Source organism: Mesocricetus auratus, unplaced genomic scaffold (assembly GCF_017639785.1).
Source record: "Mesocricetus auratus isolate SY011 unplaced genomic scaffold, BCM_Maur_2.0 Super-Scaffold_100006, whole genome shotgun sequence".
In the NCBI taxonomy this organism is placed as follows: Eukaryota; Metazoa; Chordata; class Mammalia; order Rodentia; family Cricetidae; genus Mesocricetus; species Mesocricetus auratus.
This window is the reverse complement of record NW_024429190.1, coordinates 101,022,963-101,042,452: the sequence shown is the minus strand read 5'-3', so window position 1 is coordinate 101,042,452 and position 19,490 is coordinate 101,022,963. Positions and strand designations below refer to the sequence as shown.

The 19,490-nt window shown below is 48.9% G+C and overlaps 1 protein-coding gene across 1 annotated transcript in view; it reads right to left on the bottom strand.

Moving 5' to 3' along the window:
* Arhgef3 (Rho guanine nucleotide exchange factor 3) overlaps window positions 1-19,490 on the bottom strand; it is a 273,494-nt gene that overhangs the window by 225,677 nt on the left and 28,327 nt on the right. Inside the window, exon 2 of the mRNA XM_013118846.3 lies at window positions 12,820-12,913. Coding sequence (XP_012974300.1) covers window positions 12,820-12,863 — 44 coding nt within the window. The 5' untranslated portion in view covers window positions 12,864-12,913. The remainder of the gene's footprint in view (window positions 1-12,819; window positions 12,914-19,490) is intronic.

The window sequence follows — 19,490 nt, the reverse complement described above, 5'->3', positions numbered from 1 at the left end:
GTTTAATATCTCATCAAAGACACCCTGGAGCTGGGCATAGTGGTGCCTATAATCCTGGCATTTGAACGACTGAGCAGGAAAACTCTGAGTTTCAGGGCAGCCTGGACTATATAACATATGTTACCTAAAACTAAATAAAATAAAATAAAAACAGCCCCTGGGGCTAGAGAGATGGCTCAGCAGTTAAGAGTACTTATTGCTCTTACAGAAAACGGGGGTTCGATTCTCAGGCCCCACACAGTAACTCAGAACTCCCAGGAACTCAGTGCGCATTCATACATATAAATCTTTAAAATGTAAATTTTGTTGTTGTTGCTGTTTTAAATAAACGTACCCTTTCAGGTTATTTTGAAAAGGGAACAGTTTAGAATCACCAGGACAAATTAAGACTGGGTTTGGGTAGGATTTTAGGCATGAGGGTGAGGGTGGGGAAATCCTTCATTTAATCAAGCCTTCTTTCCCTCACCTGCTTCCACACATAACTCAGGGAAGCAAGGAAAGTCTGCAACACCCTGAACAGGTCACCGAATTGCTGGGCCCTCAGCCTCCTCTCTCTGAGAAACACATACACACACACACACACACACACACACACACACACACACACACACACACACGCGCGCGCGCATGCATACACACACACACACTTACAGGTCACAACTAAATTCTATTCTCTCCAGGAATGGAAGGATGCATTATTAGAAAATCCGTCAATATAATTCATCTCATTAACTGAATCCAAAGGATTCAGCAACAAAAAGCAGATGTTTCCTCTGGTGCTCGTCATGTTAGAACCCAGCACTGAGCACTCAGCTCTGACTCTTCACTAGACTGAACCAGAGGGAAGCTTCCTTAAGAGATACGGACATCCAGCTGGAAAGCGCACCATAGTCCCTGCAGGGGACAAGGAGCCCAGGCCACATCAGCGGACATCACCCAGGAAGGAGCTGCCAGTAATTGGAAGAAAAATAAGCCTCACCAACTGGAAATGAAGAGGAAGCAAAATTTCATTAATTTAAATATTATATAATTATACATCTGGAAAAAATCCTTCCCCTCAAAAATAATAATATTAAAAGCGGATCTGAAAAAAACCATTAGAACAAATCAGATAATTTGATCGTGCTAAGTCATATGAAGAAAAGAAGTTATTAATAGCTTTCTTACAGGGAGGCAGACAGGCAGGCAAGCCATCCTGAATATCAGATAATGATCAGCTAGCAAAATGATCATTCAAAAATATGTTCCTAGGCCATAGGAATAAAGGTTAAAGGTCACACCTATAATCCCGCTTGGGAGACTGGGGCAAGAAGATCCCTGTAGTTTGAGGCCAGCCTGAGCTATACAATGACTTCCAGGCTAGCACAGGCTATAGAATAAGCCCCATATCAAAGGAAATTAGGGATATAAGTATAAGCCAGGCATTGGTGGCACACGGTTTTAATCCCAGCACTCAGGAGACAGAGGCAGGCGGATCTCTGTGAGTTTGAGGACAGCCTGGTCTACAGAGTGAGTTCCAGGACAGGCTCCAAAGCTACCCAGAAACCCTGTCTCGAAAAACATGTATATATCTGGAAGGCCAAGACAGGAGGTTGCTTCAGCATAGGAGCTCAGAGTCAGTATGGGGAACGTAGTAAAACCCCATCTCAAAGTCAAATAAAGGTTTTGAAGTCCATTCCTTCTTGTGCTCTGCCACACTGAATCCTAGTGGGATGCTGGAGTGGACACTGTGACCAATGCAGGTGTCGTGGGCTGTGTGTGTCAATGAGTCCTTCAGCCAAGGCTGACCAGCCTGCAGTCACCTGGGGAAGCCAGCACAGGAAAGGGGAAAAAACCTAGATTTCTCTAATAGTGATTGTCAGTAATAACGCTGTCCAGCCCATTGATACACACACAGTCCCAAAACCACATCAGCACTGGCCTGTCTGCTGCCCAGCACAAGGGTTCAACCCCCTTCCTGCCCCTGAGCCTTTGCACACGCGGTCCTTACGGCCTCCATGATTCTTCTCAAGAGGGCTGCATAGGCCTATTCTCTCAGCATTCGATGTGTTCAGATGCTATCCTCTCAAAAAAAAAAATCTACTCATGGAACGATCTAGAACAATGCTCCATTCGGCTCTGTTTTTCCCCAGAGTACATGTCACCGGCTAACGTCACTTTATGCTTCTGCTTTCTGAGTCTTCCTGCATCACCAGAAAGCAAGCACCATCAATGTGGGCCACTCACTGACAGTTACTTGCCTAACCCAGATACAGTCAAGTACACACAAATCCTCTAATAACGTAGGGGAGCTCCTCGTAGCATGCTTCCAAATGGGGTTGGGTAGGAAGAGCCGCAAGGCAGAAGCTAGACAGCAGCCCGTTACCACGAAAAGGCGAAGAGCACGTGGTGAAGGGTGGCTGGGTCCCCAGAAAGTTATCACGTTTTTTGGTTTCTCTGGAAGTTGACAGGCGCAACGTGCCTGTTACAGCAGTGGCCTTCCGATGGTTCCCCACTCTCTGCAGCATCCCAGGTGTTGGGGAAGTCCTGTGTATATGTCAATAAATTACTGCTGGCCAATAGGAATCTAGATAGGTGGGGCTAGGAGTCCAGGAGGATTCTGGGAAGGAGAAACACAGGAGAGTCGAGATGTAATGCCATTGGAGTAGGAAGCCCGGAAACCTCTCCGGTAAGAAACATACTTAGATTAACAATTATAGGGTAATTACTTAAAGCAGAGCTAGCCAGGAAGAAACAAGCAAGGCCAACAGCTTCATAATTAATATAGCCTCCTGTGTGTTTATTTGGGACTGATGTGGATCTGGAACCAGGCGGGCGGGAAGGCTTCTCCCAAAGAAAGCTTCTCTTAACACCAGGGAATACCCATCCTCTTTCTAGAACGTCCAAGCCTTCCCAGATTTCCCTGGAAAGGTGAGGCAGCCCTTGGTTTGTGGGAGAGAAGAGAGCACCTGATTAAAACTTAGCCTGAGGGGCTCCACAAGATGGCTTTGCTGGTAAAGGGACCTACTTACCAAACCTGATAATGTGGGTTCCATCTCAACGGTGGAAGGAGAACCAATTCCTACAGGCTGTCCTCTGACCTCCACACACACCGCAAATAGATAAATAGATGTCAAAATTCTGTCTCAAAAACTCACTCAACTTCCGGGCGGTGGTGGTGCACGCCTTTAATCCCAGCACTCGGTGGATCTCTGAGAGTTCGAGGCCAGTCTGGTATACAGAGCAAGTACCAGGACAGCCAGGGCTACCCAGAGAAACCATGTCTCAAAAAACAAAACAAACAAACAAACAAAAACTCACCCAACTTATGGAACTGCTCAAGGCCTGCCTCTCTGGTTTCATCTTCAGCACCAAAAACGGCTTCTCAAGCTCACCTTTAACTCATTGCCATAATGCAAACAGAACATCTCAGCCCATGAGATTGCAGGCCCCAGCAGAGCAGCCCCTCCCTCTCCTTTAAACCAACCCATATGACAATCCCAGAACAAAAACTCAAGTGACAGAGTATAATAAAACTATGACTATTCCATCAAAAACAAAATCTGCCCCCCTAAATGAAAAAGAGAAAAGGCTACCATTCCACGCAAGGTGTCTATCATCCACACACTCTCAGAACATCCTAGATAAAACCAGAATTGGCACTGCGCACTGACAAGCCTTATCCTCGTCAGGCCTGGGCGCTTCAGCAGGGCAGGGTTTAGCTGTCTGCACGTCACCCAGACACAGCTCAGTGAGCCCAACGCTTGGACGGCACGGCTGGAAAAGCCGATTTACCTCCAGAATAGCTGTTCCACTTCTGCCTGGCAGGAATTTTCTATCAGATACTCCAGGAGGGAGATTTACATGACGCACACAATCTCCACCCGGAGTGGGCAGGTATGTGCCCGAGAACCACTGCCTGCCCCACCTGGGCAGGGGCTCCTAAGGGTCGCCATCCTCAGATGCCCCTCAGATACTCTTCTGACTGCTGCCCTACAGGAGTTGTGTTCTCAGTGTGAGCGCGGGCACGTCACCACTGAAGGACTTTCCGGTTTGTGTCTTTAGCTGTTTCCCAGGCTCGTGGGCATACGGCAGGCACGCAGCACTTATGAAGGAGGTTCACACCACCCTTTACAAAAAAAAAATGCTTAGGAAGACCAAGAAACATGGGTGGCACTGGTGACTGGGAGGGGGTCTCCAGTAAGCTCTCTGTGTCTCCCTGCCTCTTACCCATCTCCTCTTTCAAAAGGCAGGCACCACGAAGGCAAAGTCCTTGGCTGCTATGAACCTGGCAGTCCTTGACAGAAACCTTAATTACTACTCAGGGAAATCCTCGAAGATGGAGCAGAGGCTAAGCACTTAGACAGTTCTTCCTGGGCTCTGAGGCTGGCAGAAGAATGGTTTGTTGGGGGGTAACAGATTCAAGCCCTGTACCATTCTAAATGTCAGCCAAGAGTGGAGGAGACGAAGCTACGTGCTTCTCACCACACTGAAGCCACACATCCGCTTTTGAGGGGCCATGTGTCACCATCATCTCCTTCCAAGGACAGGAAGGGTGTACAGGTTCCACAGGACAGCTTCTAAAACTCTGTTCTAAACCCTGCGTGGTGGCGCATGCCTTTAATCCCGGCAGAGGCAGATGAATCTCTGTGAGTTTGAGGCCGGGCTGGTCTACAGAGCAAGTTCCAGAACAGGCTCCAAAGCTACAAAGAAACCCTGTCTCGAAAAACAAACAAACAAAAAACAAAACAAAGAAAATCAAACCCTGCCTTTGGCCAGGACAAGGATAAATAGGCTTTGATTTGATGAAAAAAAAATGCAAGGAAAATTGGACCTGAGGTTCAGAGCCTTGGGCAGGATCTGAACAGCCCAGCCTTTCTTGGTTCCTCGCCTGTAAAATACACACCTGCCTCACGCCCTGGCCACACACTAGAAGAGCTGGGAGATCCCGAGTGTCAGAAGTGATCTGTCCAACAGCTGACAGGGGATGAACCACTATTTAGAAACTGCCATGAAACCTGAGCTTTCAATAGGCTCTAACAAGGCCTCCACGAAGGGCCCACTTCACTGAGCTTAATTCAGCACTGGCCAAGCACATTCAGTGAAAGATTCCACTTTTTCCCTCCTGACATTCCTATTACTGTAAGGGAGAACTTGTTTGCTAAGGAGCTGCTTGGAAATGCTGAAAAGGTAAGGTGGAGAGGGGAGAGGAGGAGGGGAGGGGGGAGAGGAGGGGGGATGGATAGGTGGAGAGGAGAGGAGGAGAGAGGTGGAGACAGAGAGGAGAGGTGGTTCACTGAAAGTCATGAAACAGGAGTTATAAACTCTTCGGTGTTGCTTTCCAGCTTGCGAAAGTCACCCAGAGTTGGGGGACGGTGAACAGGTCCCACACAGCCCTTTAAGTAGTAAACAAAGAGCTAATAAAACCAATGAATAAAACAGCTCTGGGCTAGTAATGAGATGGAAGCTGATAAGAGGAAGGAGGGGCCAACGGGAAGCAGTAAGAACAGTTTCAGGGTTCTGGTCTCCACCTGGGAAGATCCCGATGGGAGTCAAGTTCTCCTTGGACCCTCCTACATATCACTGCTTCCAGCCAATCCAGCCCACCAAAGCTGTCCCTAAACCAAGGGTATCAGGGTATCAGAAGTAATCTGCCCAGTAGCTGATACAGGGGAGTACCCCGGACTAGACATCAGGTCTCACAGCATCACCGAGGTCCTCCCTTCCAGGAGAAGGATGCCTAACTGAGCCAGCACTCAGAGTACAGTGGGCCCTGCAGATTCAGCATGGGCAGAGTACCACGGTTTCTGTCTTTGCTTGGTTTTTGAGATGAGGTCTTCATATGTAGCCCAGGTTGGCCTAGAACTCACAAACCTCTTCCCTTGGGCTCCTGAGAGCCTGGGGGCTGGAGAGGCGGTTCAGTAGTTAAGAGCACTGGCTGTTCTTGCAGAGGACCCGGGTTCAGTTCCCAGCTCCCACATGGCAGCTCACAGCACATGATGCCCATATATGCATTCAGGCCAAGCATTCACAGACACAGATTAAAACACATTTGTTTTTAATTTACCTGTATTGAACATGTACAGACTTTCATGTTCTGAAGTACTGGGATGGATCCTAGGCTCTCACATACACTACCTGCGTGCTCTATTTATAACCCCAGCCCTGTTTTTTACTGTTTTAAGTCAAGCCCTCAGCACATTGCCTAGACGGGCCTTAAGCTCCCACCGTAGCCTAGAGAGGCCTTAAACTTTTAATGTATGTGCAAGAAATGATTTCATAAACGCAGGAGGCTACCCGCATTCTTTACAGGCAACCTGCCACTTAATGTTGTGAAAAAACAGCATTAAAAAGCTGACGTAGATGAAGAGAAACAGGTTCAGCTAAAGGGGGAAAAGCTAGCCTTTTTAGTCTAGCTAAGGCCGAGCATTCATGATTAGTAATACGTCTCTGTGTCATGATTTGGGAGCTGGTTGGTGACCCGAAAGAAAGGTTGCTACAACACAATGTAAGAGACTTGAGCCTCTTTGAATGTTGGTTGATAACCATGAGGATCCTGGGGCCGATTTCCCATGGAAACCAAGCAACAACTACACTGTATAATAGTTAAGCCTTAAGAGAGGACTTTTATTTTGAAGAAGCACATACGTATACAACCTTTGAGTAGAAAGTAGGCAAGGAAAGAAATGCCCTTCCTTGGGCATTTTCCTTTAGTGCTGGGTAATGGGGTGCAGACCGATGGATGAATTGGTAAATGAATGAATGAACATGGTCTTTCCACTTCCCCAGAATGACTGAAGTCCCTACTACAAGCTCGTTTTACAGGAAGGACTGACTGATAGAAAGGACAAGGATCACTCTTGGGTTGCGGAGAGCATCAGAAGAGCAGAGGCTGCATCTTTTGGAGCAGGAAGACCTCTGTGGTTATTTACTCTTAACTGTGTAAGTCCTTCCCTAATAACCACCTATTTGTCATGAAAGAAAGAGAGAGAGAGAGAGAGAGAGAGAGAGAGAGAGAGAGAGAGAAAGGAAGGAAGGAAGGAAGAAGGAAGGAGGGAGGGAGGGAGGGAGGAAGGAAGGAAAGAAAGAAAGAAGGAAAGAAGGAAAGGAAGAAGGAAAGGAAGGAAGGACAAGGATCTTTTCTTCTCAGAATTCTCTTCGTACCTGAGGGAACATCAGGAATTCTGCGTGCCTGACACATTTTCCTTGCTGCACAGTTAACGAAACTGGGGCACAAAGAAATAATGTTATCTTGTCATTGTCACTGTGTGCAGCAGGAAACCTGGCTCTCTGAGGTCACCACACAGAAATCTGGTGTCCTTAGGCCCCTGGTGGACCAGTGGTCATCTCCAAGAAGAAGTAACCAAAAATGATGGCCCAGCCATAAATACTGCAGGAATGGGTGTTCCTCCAATAAAGTCACTTGGCTAAAAGACGCAATGTCCAGAGACTCCAGAAGTAAAGCTGGACCACGCAGAGGACGCCGTGGTTGGTAAGGCCCTGTCTTCATAAAGCGAAGCTGGTTCCAGGACAAACTGTGGTCCTGCATTGTGCTGGCTAATTCTATGTCAACTTGACGCAAGCTAGAATCATCTGAGAGAGTTCATTGAGAAAATGCCCCCAGAAGATTGGGTTGTAGGCAAGCCTGTAAGGCATTTTCTCAGTGATTGATGTGCGAGGGTCAGCCCACTATGGGCGGGGCCATCCCTGGGCTGGTGTCCCGGGTTCTAGAAGAAAGCAGGCTGAGCAAGCCAGGGGGAGCAAGCCAGTCAGCAGCACCCTCCACGGCCTCTGCATCAGCCCCTGCCCCCAGGTTCCCGCTTAGCTTGAGTTGCTGTCCTGGCTTCCTTTGATGACGAACAGCAGCACTGTGGAAGCGTAAGACAAGTTTCTTTGGTCACGGTGTTTCACCACAGCAACGGTAACCCCAACTTAGAAAAGGGACATACACGATTGCGCTCTCCACGGACCAACAAAATGGAGGCTTTCCCCTGAGCCGCGCTCATCAAGCCTGCGGCTGCTGCTCAGCCCCACCCACCTCTCCGTCCTCCCTTCGAACCTGCCTTGTGCTTCTAGGGCGCTTAGCAATGTACAGCAAACGCCCACGGAATGACTCAGCAATTCATCAACCAACGGGCTAGTCCCCCTCGAGGGACTGCCGGATAATAAGCTCTGGTGGTGAAACCAGAGGGATCGGGCTTCTGGGATCAGCCAATCCCACAAGGGGTAGCTGTGATGCCGTGGACACAGCCACAGTCAGTCAGAACCCAGGGACCTGAGGCCAGCAAACGCCCCTGCGGATTGAACTTGGACGACGCTGTGCTTAACCTGCATTAAGGAAGGAGATACGATAGACCTAGGGCCTCTTTGCACGCGGAGTGTTTTTTTTTTTTTTTTAAGATCTATCTTTTTAATTACGGGAGGAGTGTGAGTGCAGATCCCCGGAAAGGCGGAAGAGGGTGTCAAATCCTCTAGAACCAGAACGTCAGACAGATAAGAGCCAGTGCTATGAACTGGACTTGGGTCCTCCGCAGGAGCAGTGTGTGTCTATAACCATGAAGCCATCTGTCCAGCCTCCCAAACTTCTATGTCTTTGAAATATGTAAAAAAGGGGAGCTTGGGGGAGGCATTTGAAATTGCCCTCTGCCTGCACGTCTTTCATGTGTATGTCCACCTATTTGTTCCGGGGGTCCTGGGGTGGAACGTGGCCCTCACACGCGCTCGGCAAGGCTGTGCTACCGAGACACATCCTCGGCCCTGGCTGGAACCTCCCCATCTCTGAATGGGCTCTAAAATGAAGCGTTTCAGCACAGAGTGTTGAGTTTGGTTTACCGAGGACAAGCCGGACACCTCCTTCCCACTGCATCCCAGTAGACCCAGGACAAGGACGCTCCGCTTGGGAAATCCTTCCGCAGTAGCCGGGCGAGCGCGGAGTGCGAAAGCCTTTGATCATAAAAGTACCCAGAGCAGAGGTGCTGGAGGTATGCAGAGGCCGTGAGCCAACCGCTGTCGGGGGACGCCCCAGCCCCCACCCCGTGTTCAACTCCTGCTCACTCAGAGGGCAGTCACAGAGGCAGAGCAAAAGCTGCAAGTGTCTGAGGAACTGCAAACAGGGTACACTGACTGCAAAGCCACGTCCCCCAGGGGCGCTCACCACTGGGCTAGCGGGGCTCATCTGCTATCTCATGAGAGCGCTGGTTAGAAGGTGAGTTCCCACAAGGAGACCAGATTGTTGTGATCTTCCCGTGTGCTCCTTGGGCTGCTTTTAAACGAAGTCTCATCTGTCACCCATGACTACAGAATACAGAGAGCAGTGCTATGCCTTCCTTCCAGAGCGCCCGTGCGAATTCGAGCAGAAACGCAGACCAACTATTGCACAGAGAGGATTGATGCACGTGGAACATTCAGCCTGTTGCCAGTGATGCAGCCCGGCGGGTGGTGGAGAAACCCAACCTGAGGTCAGAATCTAACCCTAGGCTTCAAAATCCTTCAGAGTCAGAGGAGAGCCGGGCTTCTGCACGGAAGCAGCAGCGGAACCCTGGGACAGCAAGCAGCGTGGATGCTTTCCAGAAGGGAAAGTAAAGCTGTACCTGCACCTGGGAAGGGAGGGCTAGGACTACCCAGGTATGCTGGGTGTGGGCCTGGGTCTCGGGGAGGTTGCTGGCTCCCTCTGAGGGCAGAAGCTCACAGGTATCAGCGGGATGAAGCTAGGCAGCAGTGCCAAGACGAACCTCCCCAGAGGAAGGAGAAGTGACAACTCCTCAGAGGCATGCTGCTCACCCTGCAGACTGCAAAAACTAAGGGACAGACCCGAGGTTTGCAGGGCAAACGGGAGCCCTGGTACCCAGCTGACAAGCCCAACTGCGCTTCCAGTGAGCAGATCGTGTTGGTTAGAGCCTTAAGTGTGTATGCGGGTGATCCAGCAGTTCTTCCCCATAGCCATCACAGAGAACCGTTAGCCTGTGTGCCCAAGGGAAGATACCGCAGCACACACCACAACGAAACCTAGAGCCAGTCCAGCCGCCTCGAGCTGGCTCAGCAATCAGTGAGACAAAAACCCCTCATGCTTGCTGTGTGTGGAAACCACAGAGACCCGCACGGGCTGCCTCAAAAACATCACAGGGTGCATCACTAAATGTTTCAAAGGGTTATAAAATGTGCCAGCCAGCACAACATGCATTCTAAAAAGCAGAAATGGGTGGGTAGTGGTGGCGCACGCCTTTAATCCCAGCACTCAGGAGGCAGAGGCAGGTGGATCTCTGTGAGTTTGAGGCCAACCTGGTCTGCAAACCTAAACAGAGAAACCCTGTCTCAGTAAGTAAGTAAGTAAATGAATGAATGAATGAATAAATAAATAAATAAATAAATAAATAAATAAATAAATAAGCAGAAATGGGGGGACTGGAGAGATGGATCCATGGGTTAAACAGTTTGCTGCCCAAATGTGAGGACGAGAGTTTGGATTCCCCAGAATCCAGATATATGCCAAGTAGGCATGGTGGCCCACCTATAATCTCTATACATGGGAGGCTGAGACAGGATTTCCTGGAGCAAACTGGCTAGAGAGACTTGGTGAACCTACAAGGCCTAGGTTCAAATGAGAGACCCCGCCTCAGTAAATAAAGCAAAGAAAGATCAAAGAAGACATCTGACTTCAGTCTCTGGCCTCCACACACACACATACATACATACATACATACATACATACATACATACATACACACACACACACATACATACATACATACACAATACACATACATGCATACACACATACACACACATTCATGCATACATATACAATACACACACATGCATACACACACATATATACACAATACACATACATGCATACACACATACACACATACACGCATACATACACAATACACATACATACATACACACATACACAATATACATACATACACACACACACATACATACACACATACACACACACATACATACACACATACACACATACACGCATACATACAAAATACACACACACACATACATATAAACACACATACACATACATACACACATACACACACCACCAACAACAACAACAAAGGAGAAGAAATAAAAGAATAGCCTTCCTTCTATATAGTTTGACAGCCAAAGAAAGTTCTGGAAGGAAATGGTCATATTATGTAAAGCATAAACACAGACTGCATAGATCATAGGGAGGAACAGGAATGAATTCAGGACTGAGAATTTTAAAAAATTTAATTGCTAAAACTAAAAAGCTGTTCTTAAAAAAATATTAAGCTAGAGAGTCTGGGAAACAGAACCTTCATCCAATGGCTGACAGAAGCAGAGGCAGACTCCCACAGACAGACACTGAGCTGAACTCAAGGAACCCAGTGACAGACAGGGAGGACTGATGAGTGATGGGAGATGTCATTCTGAAATCTGTCTCTTATTGGTTGTTGAATAAAGCACTGTTGGCCAATAGGGAAGCAAGATAGGTGGAACTAGAAGTCGAGGAGGATTCTGGGAAGGAGAAACACAGGGAACCACAATGTAGCCACAATAGGGGTAAGAAGTCTGGACCCTTTCTCCGGTAAGAGAAATACTTAGATTAACAATTATGGAGTAAATACTTAAGTCAGAGATAGCCAGTAAGAATCCAAGCAAACTGCCAACCGCTTCATAAGTAATATAGCCTCCTGTGTGTTTATTTGGGGACTACAACTGTGGCAGAGTCCAAGTGGCAGGCGGGGAAAAACCAAAGCGGCTAGCAAGGAAAAGGCTTTACCTAACAGATGAGCAAAGGGGTTAAGACTGGGCTGGTTTAACCCCCCAGAAACAGTTGACCTGAACAAAGGGTAGCTCTTGATTCTCAGACTTATGACTGGGAATTCAGCATGGGACTGGTCAAGACCCCCTGAATGGCCGGGCGTTGGTGGCGCACGCCTTTAATCCCAGCACTTGGGAGGCAGAGGCAGGTGGATCTCTGTGAGTTTGAGGCCAGCCTGGTCTACAAGAGCTAGTTCCAGGACAGCCTCCAAAGCCACAGAGAAACCCTGTCTCGAAAAAAAAAAAAAAAAAAGACCCCCTGAATGTGGGTGTCAGTGAGGAGGCCTAGGTAATCTATTGGGCCTTGGGTAGTAGATCAGTATTTATCCCAGGTATACAAATGGAATTTGGGTGCCCATCCAACAATGAGAGATGCATTCTCACCCTGAACTCTTGGGAGAGGGTCTAGGTGCTGCCCTGGATGAAATGACAGACTATGGACACCCCCATGGAGGACCTCGCCCTCCCTAGGGATAGGAGGGGGTACTGGGGGGTTGGTGGAAGGGTATGGGAGGAGGGGAGGGAAAGGGAGAGGGACCTGGGATTGACATGTGAAGCAACCTTGTTTATAATTTAAATTAAATTTAAAAATAAATTTTTTAAAAAAGATTAAGTAAAAGAGGGAGGAAGAAATGGCACCAGAGAGTTCGGGGTCCATCCCTGCTTGCCCTTGAGAGACCAACCTCTCACAAACACGTGTTCTGGCCCTGTGTTTGTGGGTGAGACGCTTAATTTTACACTACATCATTTCTATTGATCACAATTCTTCTGGAGCTCAGGAACATTTCTTCCTATTTCACAGTGGTTTCTCTCCTCTGGTGTAAGAAACTGGACATGTAAAAGGAGACATGTGTTTGGTGGGCAGAGAATCAAACACAGAGCCTGGCGCATGTTGGGAGAACACTCTGCCACCAAGCTCCTCACTAGCTCCTTGTAGCTTCTGGATTCTCCAGGGTTTCTACCAACACATACAGGCATGAAGGAATTTGGCAGGCTGAATCATTGCATGACACCTTTTTCCTTAATTGTTACCTGTCCTTGTTTTCTTCCATCCCTCCATAAGTGCACTCATTCATTACTGTGAAATTCTCCGTAGACTCGGCGTTCCAGGCCCTGATTTTATTTCCTAAAAAACAAAATGACCAAGGGAATGGATTAGAATGAAGCACAATACCACACACATATAAAAAGGTCATGGTGGCACACGCCTTTAAACCCAGCACTCTGGAGGCAGAGGCAGGTGGGTCTCTGAGTTTGAGGCCAGCTTGGTCTACAGAGTAAGTTCCAGGACAGCCAAGGCTACACAGAGAAACTCTGTCTTGAAAAACAAAACACTAAACCAAACCAAACCAAAATTCATATATATATATATATATATATATATATATATATACATACACACATAAATGTATGTATATGTATATATTCATACTTACTTTAAAAAATTAAATAAGCAAAATGGCCGTCATTTATACATACAAATAAGTGGTGTATTTCAGTTATAAACACACCAAGAGGGCCACATTAGAATATGCCAAAGGCTACCCAGCATCCCCCAAATTATCCTCCTTTCTTCCACAAACACAGGTTCAGCATCCCTAAATCAAAACATCCAAAATGTCCAAAATCTGAAACTTTCTGAGCCCCAACAAGATCCCACAATTAAACAATTCCAGACCAGAAAACATTATCTTATTCCCAAAATTAGTTTAAAATACTGTATAAAGCTAATATGGAGCTATGAGCATAAGGTATATATGAAAGATAAATCCTATGTTTAGACTTGAGTCCCCTCTCCAAGATATCTCCATTATAGATATGCAGATATTCCACCATCTGGGGAAAAAAAACCCTGAAACATCCTGGTTTCTGAAGAGGGATAATGTATCCGAGTTCCCAGGCACTAATTTCCCAGGCATCCCCCCGCGGTGTATTCTGTGAGACTCTTGAGCAGGGCCCCTGGTACAGGATGAGAAGCATAAACGACACCTGAGGGTATCAGAAAATGACTCCTCAGAATAGGACAGGCCCCCTAAACGCGCACGAGGCCACATCTAAGACCCAAGTAGAAGTAAGTACTCAGGAGTAACCCAGGCTTGGAGCAGAGAAAGGAAGAGCCAAGGGGGAGCGAAAGAGAATACCCAGGATGCTCGCTCAGCAGGGTCCCTGCTCCTCTTCACTGTGGGAGCATCGGCCCCGCAGGGAGCATGCGCCACACTCCTAGGTTCCCAGCGCGGAGGTGGCTGTTGCATTCCTCACCGAGAAGCCTGGAGTAACATCACAGAGTAGACTCTCTTCATAGGCGTGCCCCCAGACCCCACGCGGCTACTTCACATGGTGTTACACAGCCAGTTTCCACTCTAGGAAGTCATTCTTAGCGAGAACACGTAACCTCCACCCCTAGACAGGGCTCGAGGGTGATTCCAGCCACCACGGCTGGTTAGGGGGCTGCTATGCGTATGCCAAGCATTGCTGCTCCAACCGCCTGGACGACGGCTGAGCCTCAAAGGCCTGCTGGGCAGTGTCTCTGGCCTATCGTCCCCCATCTGCTCCACGTGGGCCTGGCCTTCTCCCAGGCTTAAACGCTACCCCGTTAATTCTGATCTAGGTGAGAAGGACCAGATTCCTAGGATGCCTGGCCACCCCACCACCACCACCCAGAGAAATGGGACCGAGCCAGTGTTAGCGAGATTCTCCAGTCCCTGCCTCCGACGCTGCTCTTTCATTTAACGTGCAGAGACCAAGCTATGAGATATTTTTAGCATCTGGGTCCCTGTCTAGGGCGACTGATCTGGCTTCCATCAGAGCTAACTTCATCAGCTGCCGTTCGTGTATTATGGGGGGTGGGGGCAGGAATAGGGAGCCAATAAAGACTCGGATCCTAGGAAAGGAGAGGCAGAAGAAGAGAAGCGCAGCTGTAAAGCAGGAGGGACGCATCATCAGCGCATGTGTGGTGACGCATGTGTGGTGACGTCACTCCGTGGCGAGGACTGTCTCAGCCCACCTCCCGCCAGCCGGGAAGCCAAGATCGCTGCATCCCAACCTCAGCGCAGCCAGTCACCGTAGCACGGACCCCCATCCCTCATCCCCAGGGAGGGGACAACCTAGGAGGAGCGGCTGTCCTGACCCAGGACTGCACAAAGCAAGCGTCCCGTCGCTTTGAGGGTCTCACGTAGCCCAAGCTGGCTTCTAACTCACTGTGCCGCTCACAGAGACATGAACTTCTGAACCTCTGGTCCTCACATCGCAAGCGTCCATATTACAAGTATACGCCTGCAAGCCACCTGGAAAGCCATCACGCTTCGGCGTGTACCTGAGGGCGGTGGATCAGAGCCGGGCCCAGCACTGAGCGGTGTCAAGGGCCAGGCTCTGGGATGGAGGAGGATGCCAAGGAATTCTCACGCCAGCCCTAGTGGGGAGGCGCTGCTACTGCCTCACCCTAGGAATCGGGAAGCTGGTGCTCGGTGGTAGAGGGTATACTCAGTACCCACGAGATGAGCACCCCTGTCCCCCCCCCAAAAAAAACCTAAGAAACGTGTTGGTCATAAGGAAGACTTAGAAATGGTCACCCAGACCACAGGTAATAAATTACAAATAATGAGCAGGCACGTGGCCTTAGGAGTCTGCAATCCTCGCACTGTATTACATGCATTGCATAACTTGATCATGGATGGATGGATGGATGGATGGATGGATGGATGGATGGATGGATGAACAGACAGGCCCCAGGATTACCAATTCCTGTAAAAGGAACTTACATCACGTCACTTCATGCCCTGGTTGGTAATGAACGCAGCCACCGCTGCCTGACTTTGCCTGTTTGAGGCAGGAACCTTGGGTCTCACAGGAACCCACCCCAGCCCCCAGGGGAGCCAGGACCACAGACAGAGGGTACATGCAGAGCTCCAGGAGGCTGAGACCTGCTCCTGGGCACAGCGCGCTCAGGTGACCGCACTTCTCATCCTGAGCAGCTCTCCCCCCCACCCCCCCACCCCCGCTCGCCTCGGTCAGTATTGTTCCAACTCTTCAGCTGGAAAAGTCTGAGTCCATCACCAGCCAGCCCAGCCCCTTCCCTGGAAGAACTCTCATTCTCGGGGTAGAGACTGGCATGACCACACCCTCATTCCTCTCCCCAGCTGGCTACAATCATAACTTACTGGCATTTTTTTTTGAGCACTGGCCTCCTGTACATACAGTTCCAATGTGTCCACTGGCCATGCCGTCCTGCTGTTTTGAACACTTAAAAATGTCTACTCCCGGAGGGCACAGAGTGCTGGTGAGAATGCAAAGCAGCTCATGTCGTCGCTCTTGGAGCATCCCGGGAGACTGTGGCAACGTCTAGTCACTGCACATACGCAGTACGAGATGTGCTCTAGAACCTTCTTTCAGCAGCACTAATTTGCCATTGCAGTTGCTGCACAATCTCAATAACAAATGCATCCGTTAACACGGGCCAACAGGACTGCCCTCCTCCCAGGAGCACTAGAGGAGATGGCTCCCTCTGGAATGTCCTGGCTCCCAGAGGCTGCTCTGCGCCCTTAGCTAAGTCTCCTCCTCCATCTACAGAGCCAACAATGAGGCCTCAGACCCCACTACTCCCTCAGCTCTGGGTGCCACGTACCAATCCTGGACACTGCCTTCCCACGACTTCCCTCTGTCACTGGGGCTACACTGGTCCCTCTGGAATAACTCAAGACGATTTGCCCCACGGAAAAGCCCTTCTAACATCTACAATGTCCCTCTCACCCTGTAAGGCCACACGCTCTCAAGTATTACAGTGGAGTGGGTCCCGCGTCCTGCGAGGTCAGGGGCATCTCCTGGGCAGTGGTTCTCAACCTTCCTGATGCTGCTACTCTTTAATGCAGTTCCTCCCCCCCAACCACAGAATTATTTTTGTTGCTATCTCATAACTTCAAGTTTGCTACTGTTATGAATCATAACGTAAATATCTGATATGCAGACGGCATTAGGTGACCCCGTGAAAGGGTCATTAGACCCCCCAAACTACAGGTGAGAACTGCTGTTTTGTTTTAGAGGATCTAACCTACCCAAGCCCCAACCAGGACACCGCACAAAGATTCATCAAGAAGCAAATGGGCAGGGGCTGGAGGGACGCTCAGCGGTTAAGAGCACTGGCTGCTCTTCCAGAGGTCCTGGGTTCAATTCCCAGCAACCACATGGTGGCTCACAACCATCTAAAATGAGATCTGGTGCCCTCTTCTGGCCTGGAGGCAGAATAGATAAGTCTTAAAACAAAAAACATTAGTTTAAAAAAATTAATAAAAAAAAATAGAAGCAAATGGCAATGTGTGACAACACCTGCACAAGCCTGTTTTCAGAAAGGCAGAGATGGTGTCAACTATCCCAACCTCTGGGCCATCATGTCAGTGGACAGAGGAGCCAATGGTGTCTGGAAGGGGGCACGAGATGGCTCTGGGAACTTCCAGCAAACATACGTTCCTTTCTCCTTTTTTTGTGTATGTGTTGCTTTTGGTTTGTTGAGATGGCCTCACTCTGTAACCCACACTGGATGGAAACTCACTATGTAACCCAGACTGAGCTTGGACTCACGGCAATCCTCCTGCCCCACATTCTCAAGTTCTTAGTAACAGTGGCACGCACTTGGCACTTGGCCCCTGAAAGGCTGAAGCAGCAGGACCGTGAGTTCTTGGCCAGTCTGGCTTGTGGTTAGCAAGACCTTGTCTCCAAAGGGGAAGAAAGAAAAAACTCCATGCTATCTGCTTCTAGAGCCCACTTGGTCTCATACATACACAGTAACAAATCAAGACTCTTCCTCAAGTATGATCAGAAAGGGACCACGCCCTCCAGAGAGACTTGCGAAGCTCCTGGGCCCTCTGCTGTGCACTTTATAAAAGCTTATCAGCAACCAACAGTGAGGGTTTGTCCTCCAGGCTTTTATTAGAGAGCAGAGAAAGAACTGGATACATTTCTCCCTGTAGTCTACCCTCCTCCAGCCTAGCCCCAGAGTCAGAGATAACGGCCAACTGGACAGCTTGGCCTGGACCACAAGGTCCCAAGCCACCTGCCCCAGATGACCTCACCTCCCCAACAGCCAAGAAGGATGACCCAGGGCCCTTGACTAAAAGCAAGGTCACGTCCCTCAAGGACAGCTATGGACACTAAACTGGAGTAGAGATAACACATATACCCATGGCTGTCCTTCACAGAGTCAGCACACAGTGGCCAGCAATGCTGGCTATAGGCTTAAGCTTAGGTGTTCTTTTCCATCAAGACCTGCTCACGGCTAGTTACTAAGCATGACCCCGGGCCACAGGACCCAGAAGTGCAGCTGCAGTGTGGCAGCATGGTATTCTACCATCTTTGGATCTCCCACAATGGTCTGGAGCATCTCCATGGATACACACACACACACACACACACACACACAAATGCTCATGCTCCGGGAACACACAGACTACTGAGAGTGTGAGGAGAAAATCACCGACAACCTTAGCCATCCATCAGCAGGGAACCGAGTCGATAAGGACAGCCCAGTATAGAATAAAAGTCTAAAACAACAGAGCAGGTCTAGACGCGTCTCCATGGGCTGTGGCGATCGATGGAACAGAGGACCCCCTTAAGCAAAGCCTGTTGCCTGAGTGCACTGGAGCCAACGCGTGCCAGCCTCAAGGTGCAGACAGATATCCTGTGTCTCCTTTCAGCTGTACTTAGGCCAGACTGGAGCCTTGAAACAGGCCGTGGTGGGAATCTACTCTATAAATCAGGGCTCCCTTTTTTTTTCATTTGTCTCAAAAGTTGGCTATTCCAAGCATGCACTACTGTGTGTATGCCAATATGATGTTTAAGATCTAGGAGAAACAACCCCTTGGGACTGGGACACAGTTCCATGGAAGAGTGCTGCAGGCCACAGGAGAGCAATGCCCAAAACTGAGTGGTGTACGGGAGACAGAAAATGCCAAAGCTGTTTTCACTTTCTGCAAGGTTTTGCATGTGCATACGTGTGTGGTGTGCATGCATGTTTTCGTGTGTATGTGTGTGTGTACACGTGAGCATACATGTGTGGTGTGCATGCATGTTTCTGTGTATATGTGTGCATGTACCCGTGAGCATACATGTGTGGTGTGCATGCATGTTTTCATGTGTACTTGTGTGCTCATGCATGCATACATATGTGTATACGTGTGTGGTGTCCAAAGGTTGATGCTGGGTGTCTTCCTTGATTGTTTCCACATTATATATCAAGAAAAGATCTCAGCCAGGCAGTAGTGGCACACGCCTTTAATCTCAGCACCCTCAAGTCAGAGGCAGGGGGATCTCTGTGAGTTTGAGGTCAGCCTGGTCTACAGAGTGAGTTCTAGGACAGCCAGGGCTACACAGTGAAACACTGTGTGAAACAAACAAACCAGGATCTCTCACTTGAACCCAGAGCTCTCTGATTCAGCTAGCCTAGCCGGTTTGCTCCAGGAATCCCTGTCTCTGTCTCTATCTCCCTAGTGTTGGAACAAGCAGCAGGCTGCCACACCCACTCAGAATTTGCACGGATGCCAAGGATCCAAACTCTGTCCTCACACTTATGAGGACATCACTTTCAATTTCCCGGTCCCCAGTTTTGTTTTGATTTGTTTTGTTTTCCAAGACAGAGCTTCTCTGTGTAACAGTTCTGGCTGTCCTCAAACTTGCCCTATAGACCAGGCTGACCTCGAACTCAGACATCTTCCTGC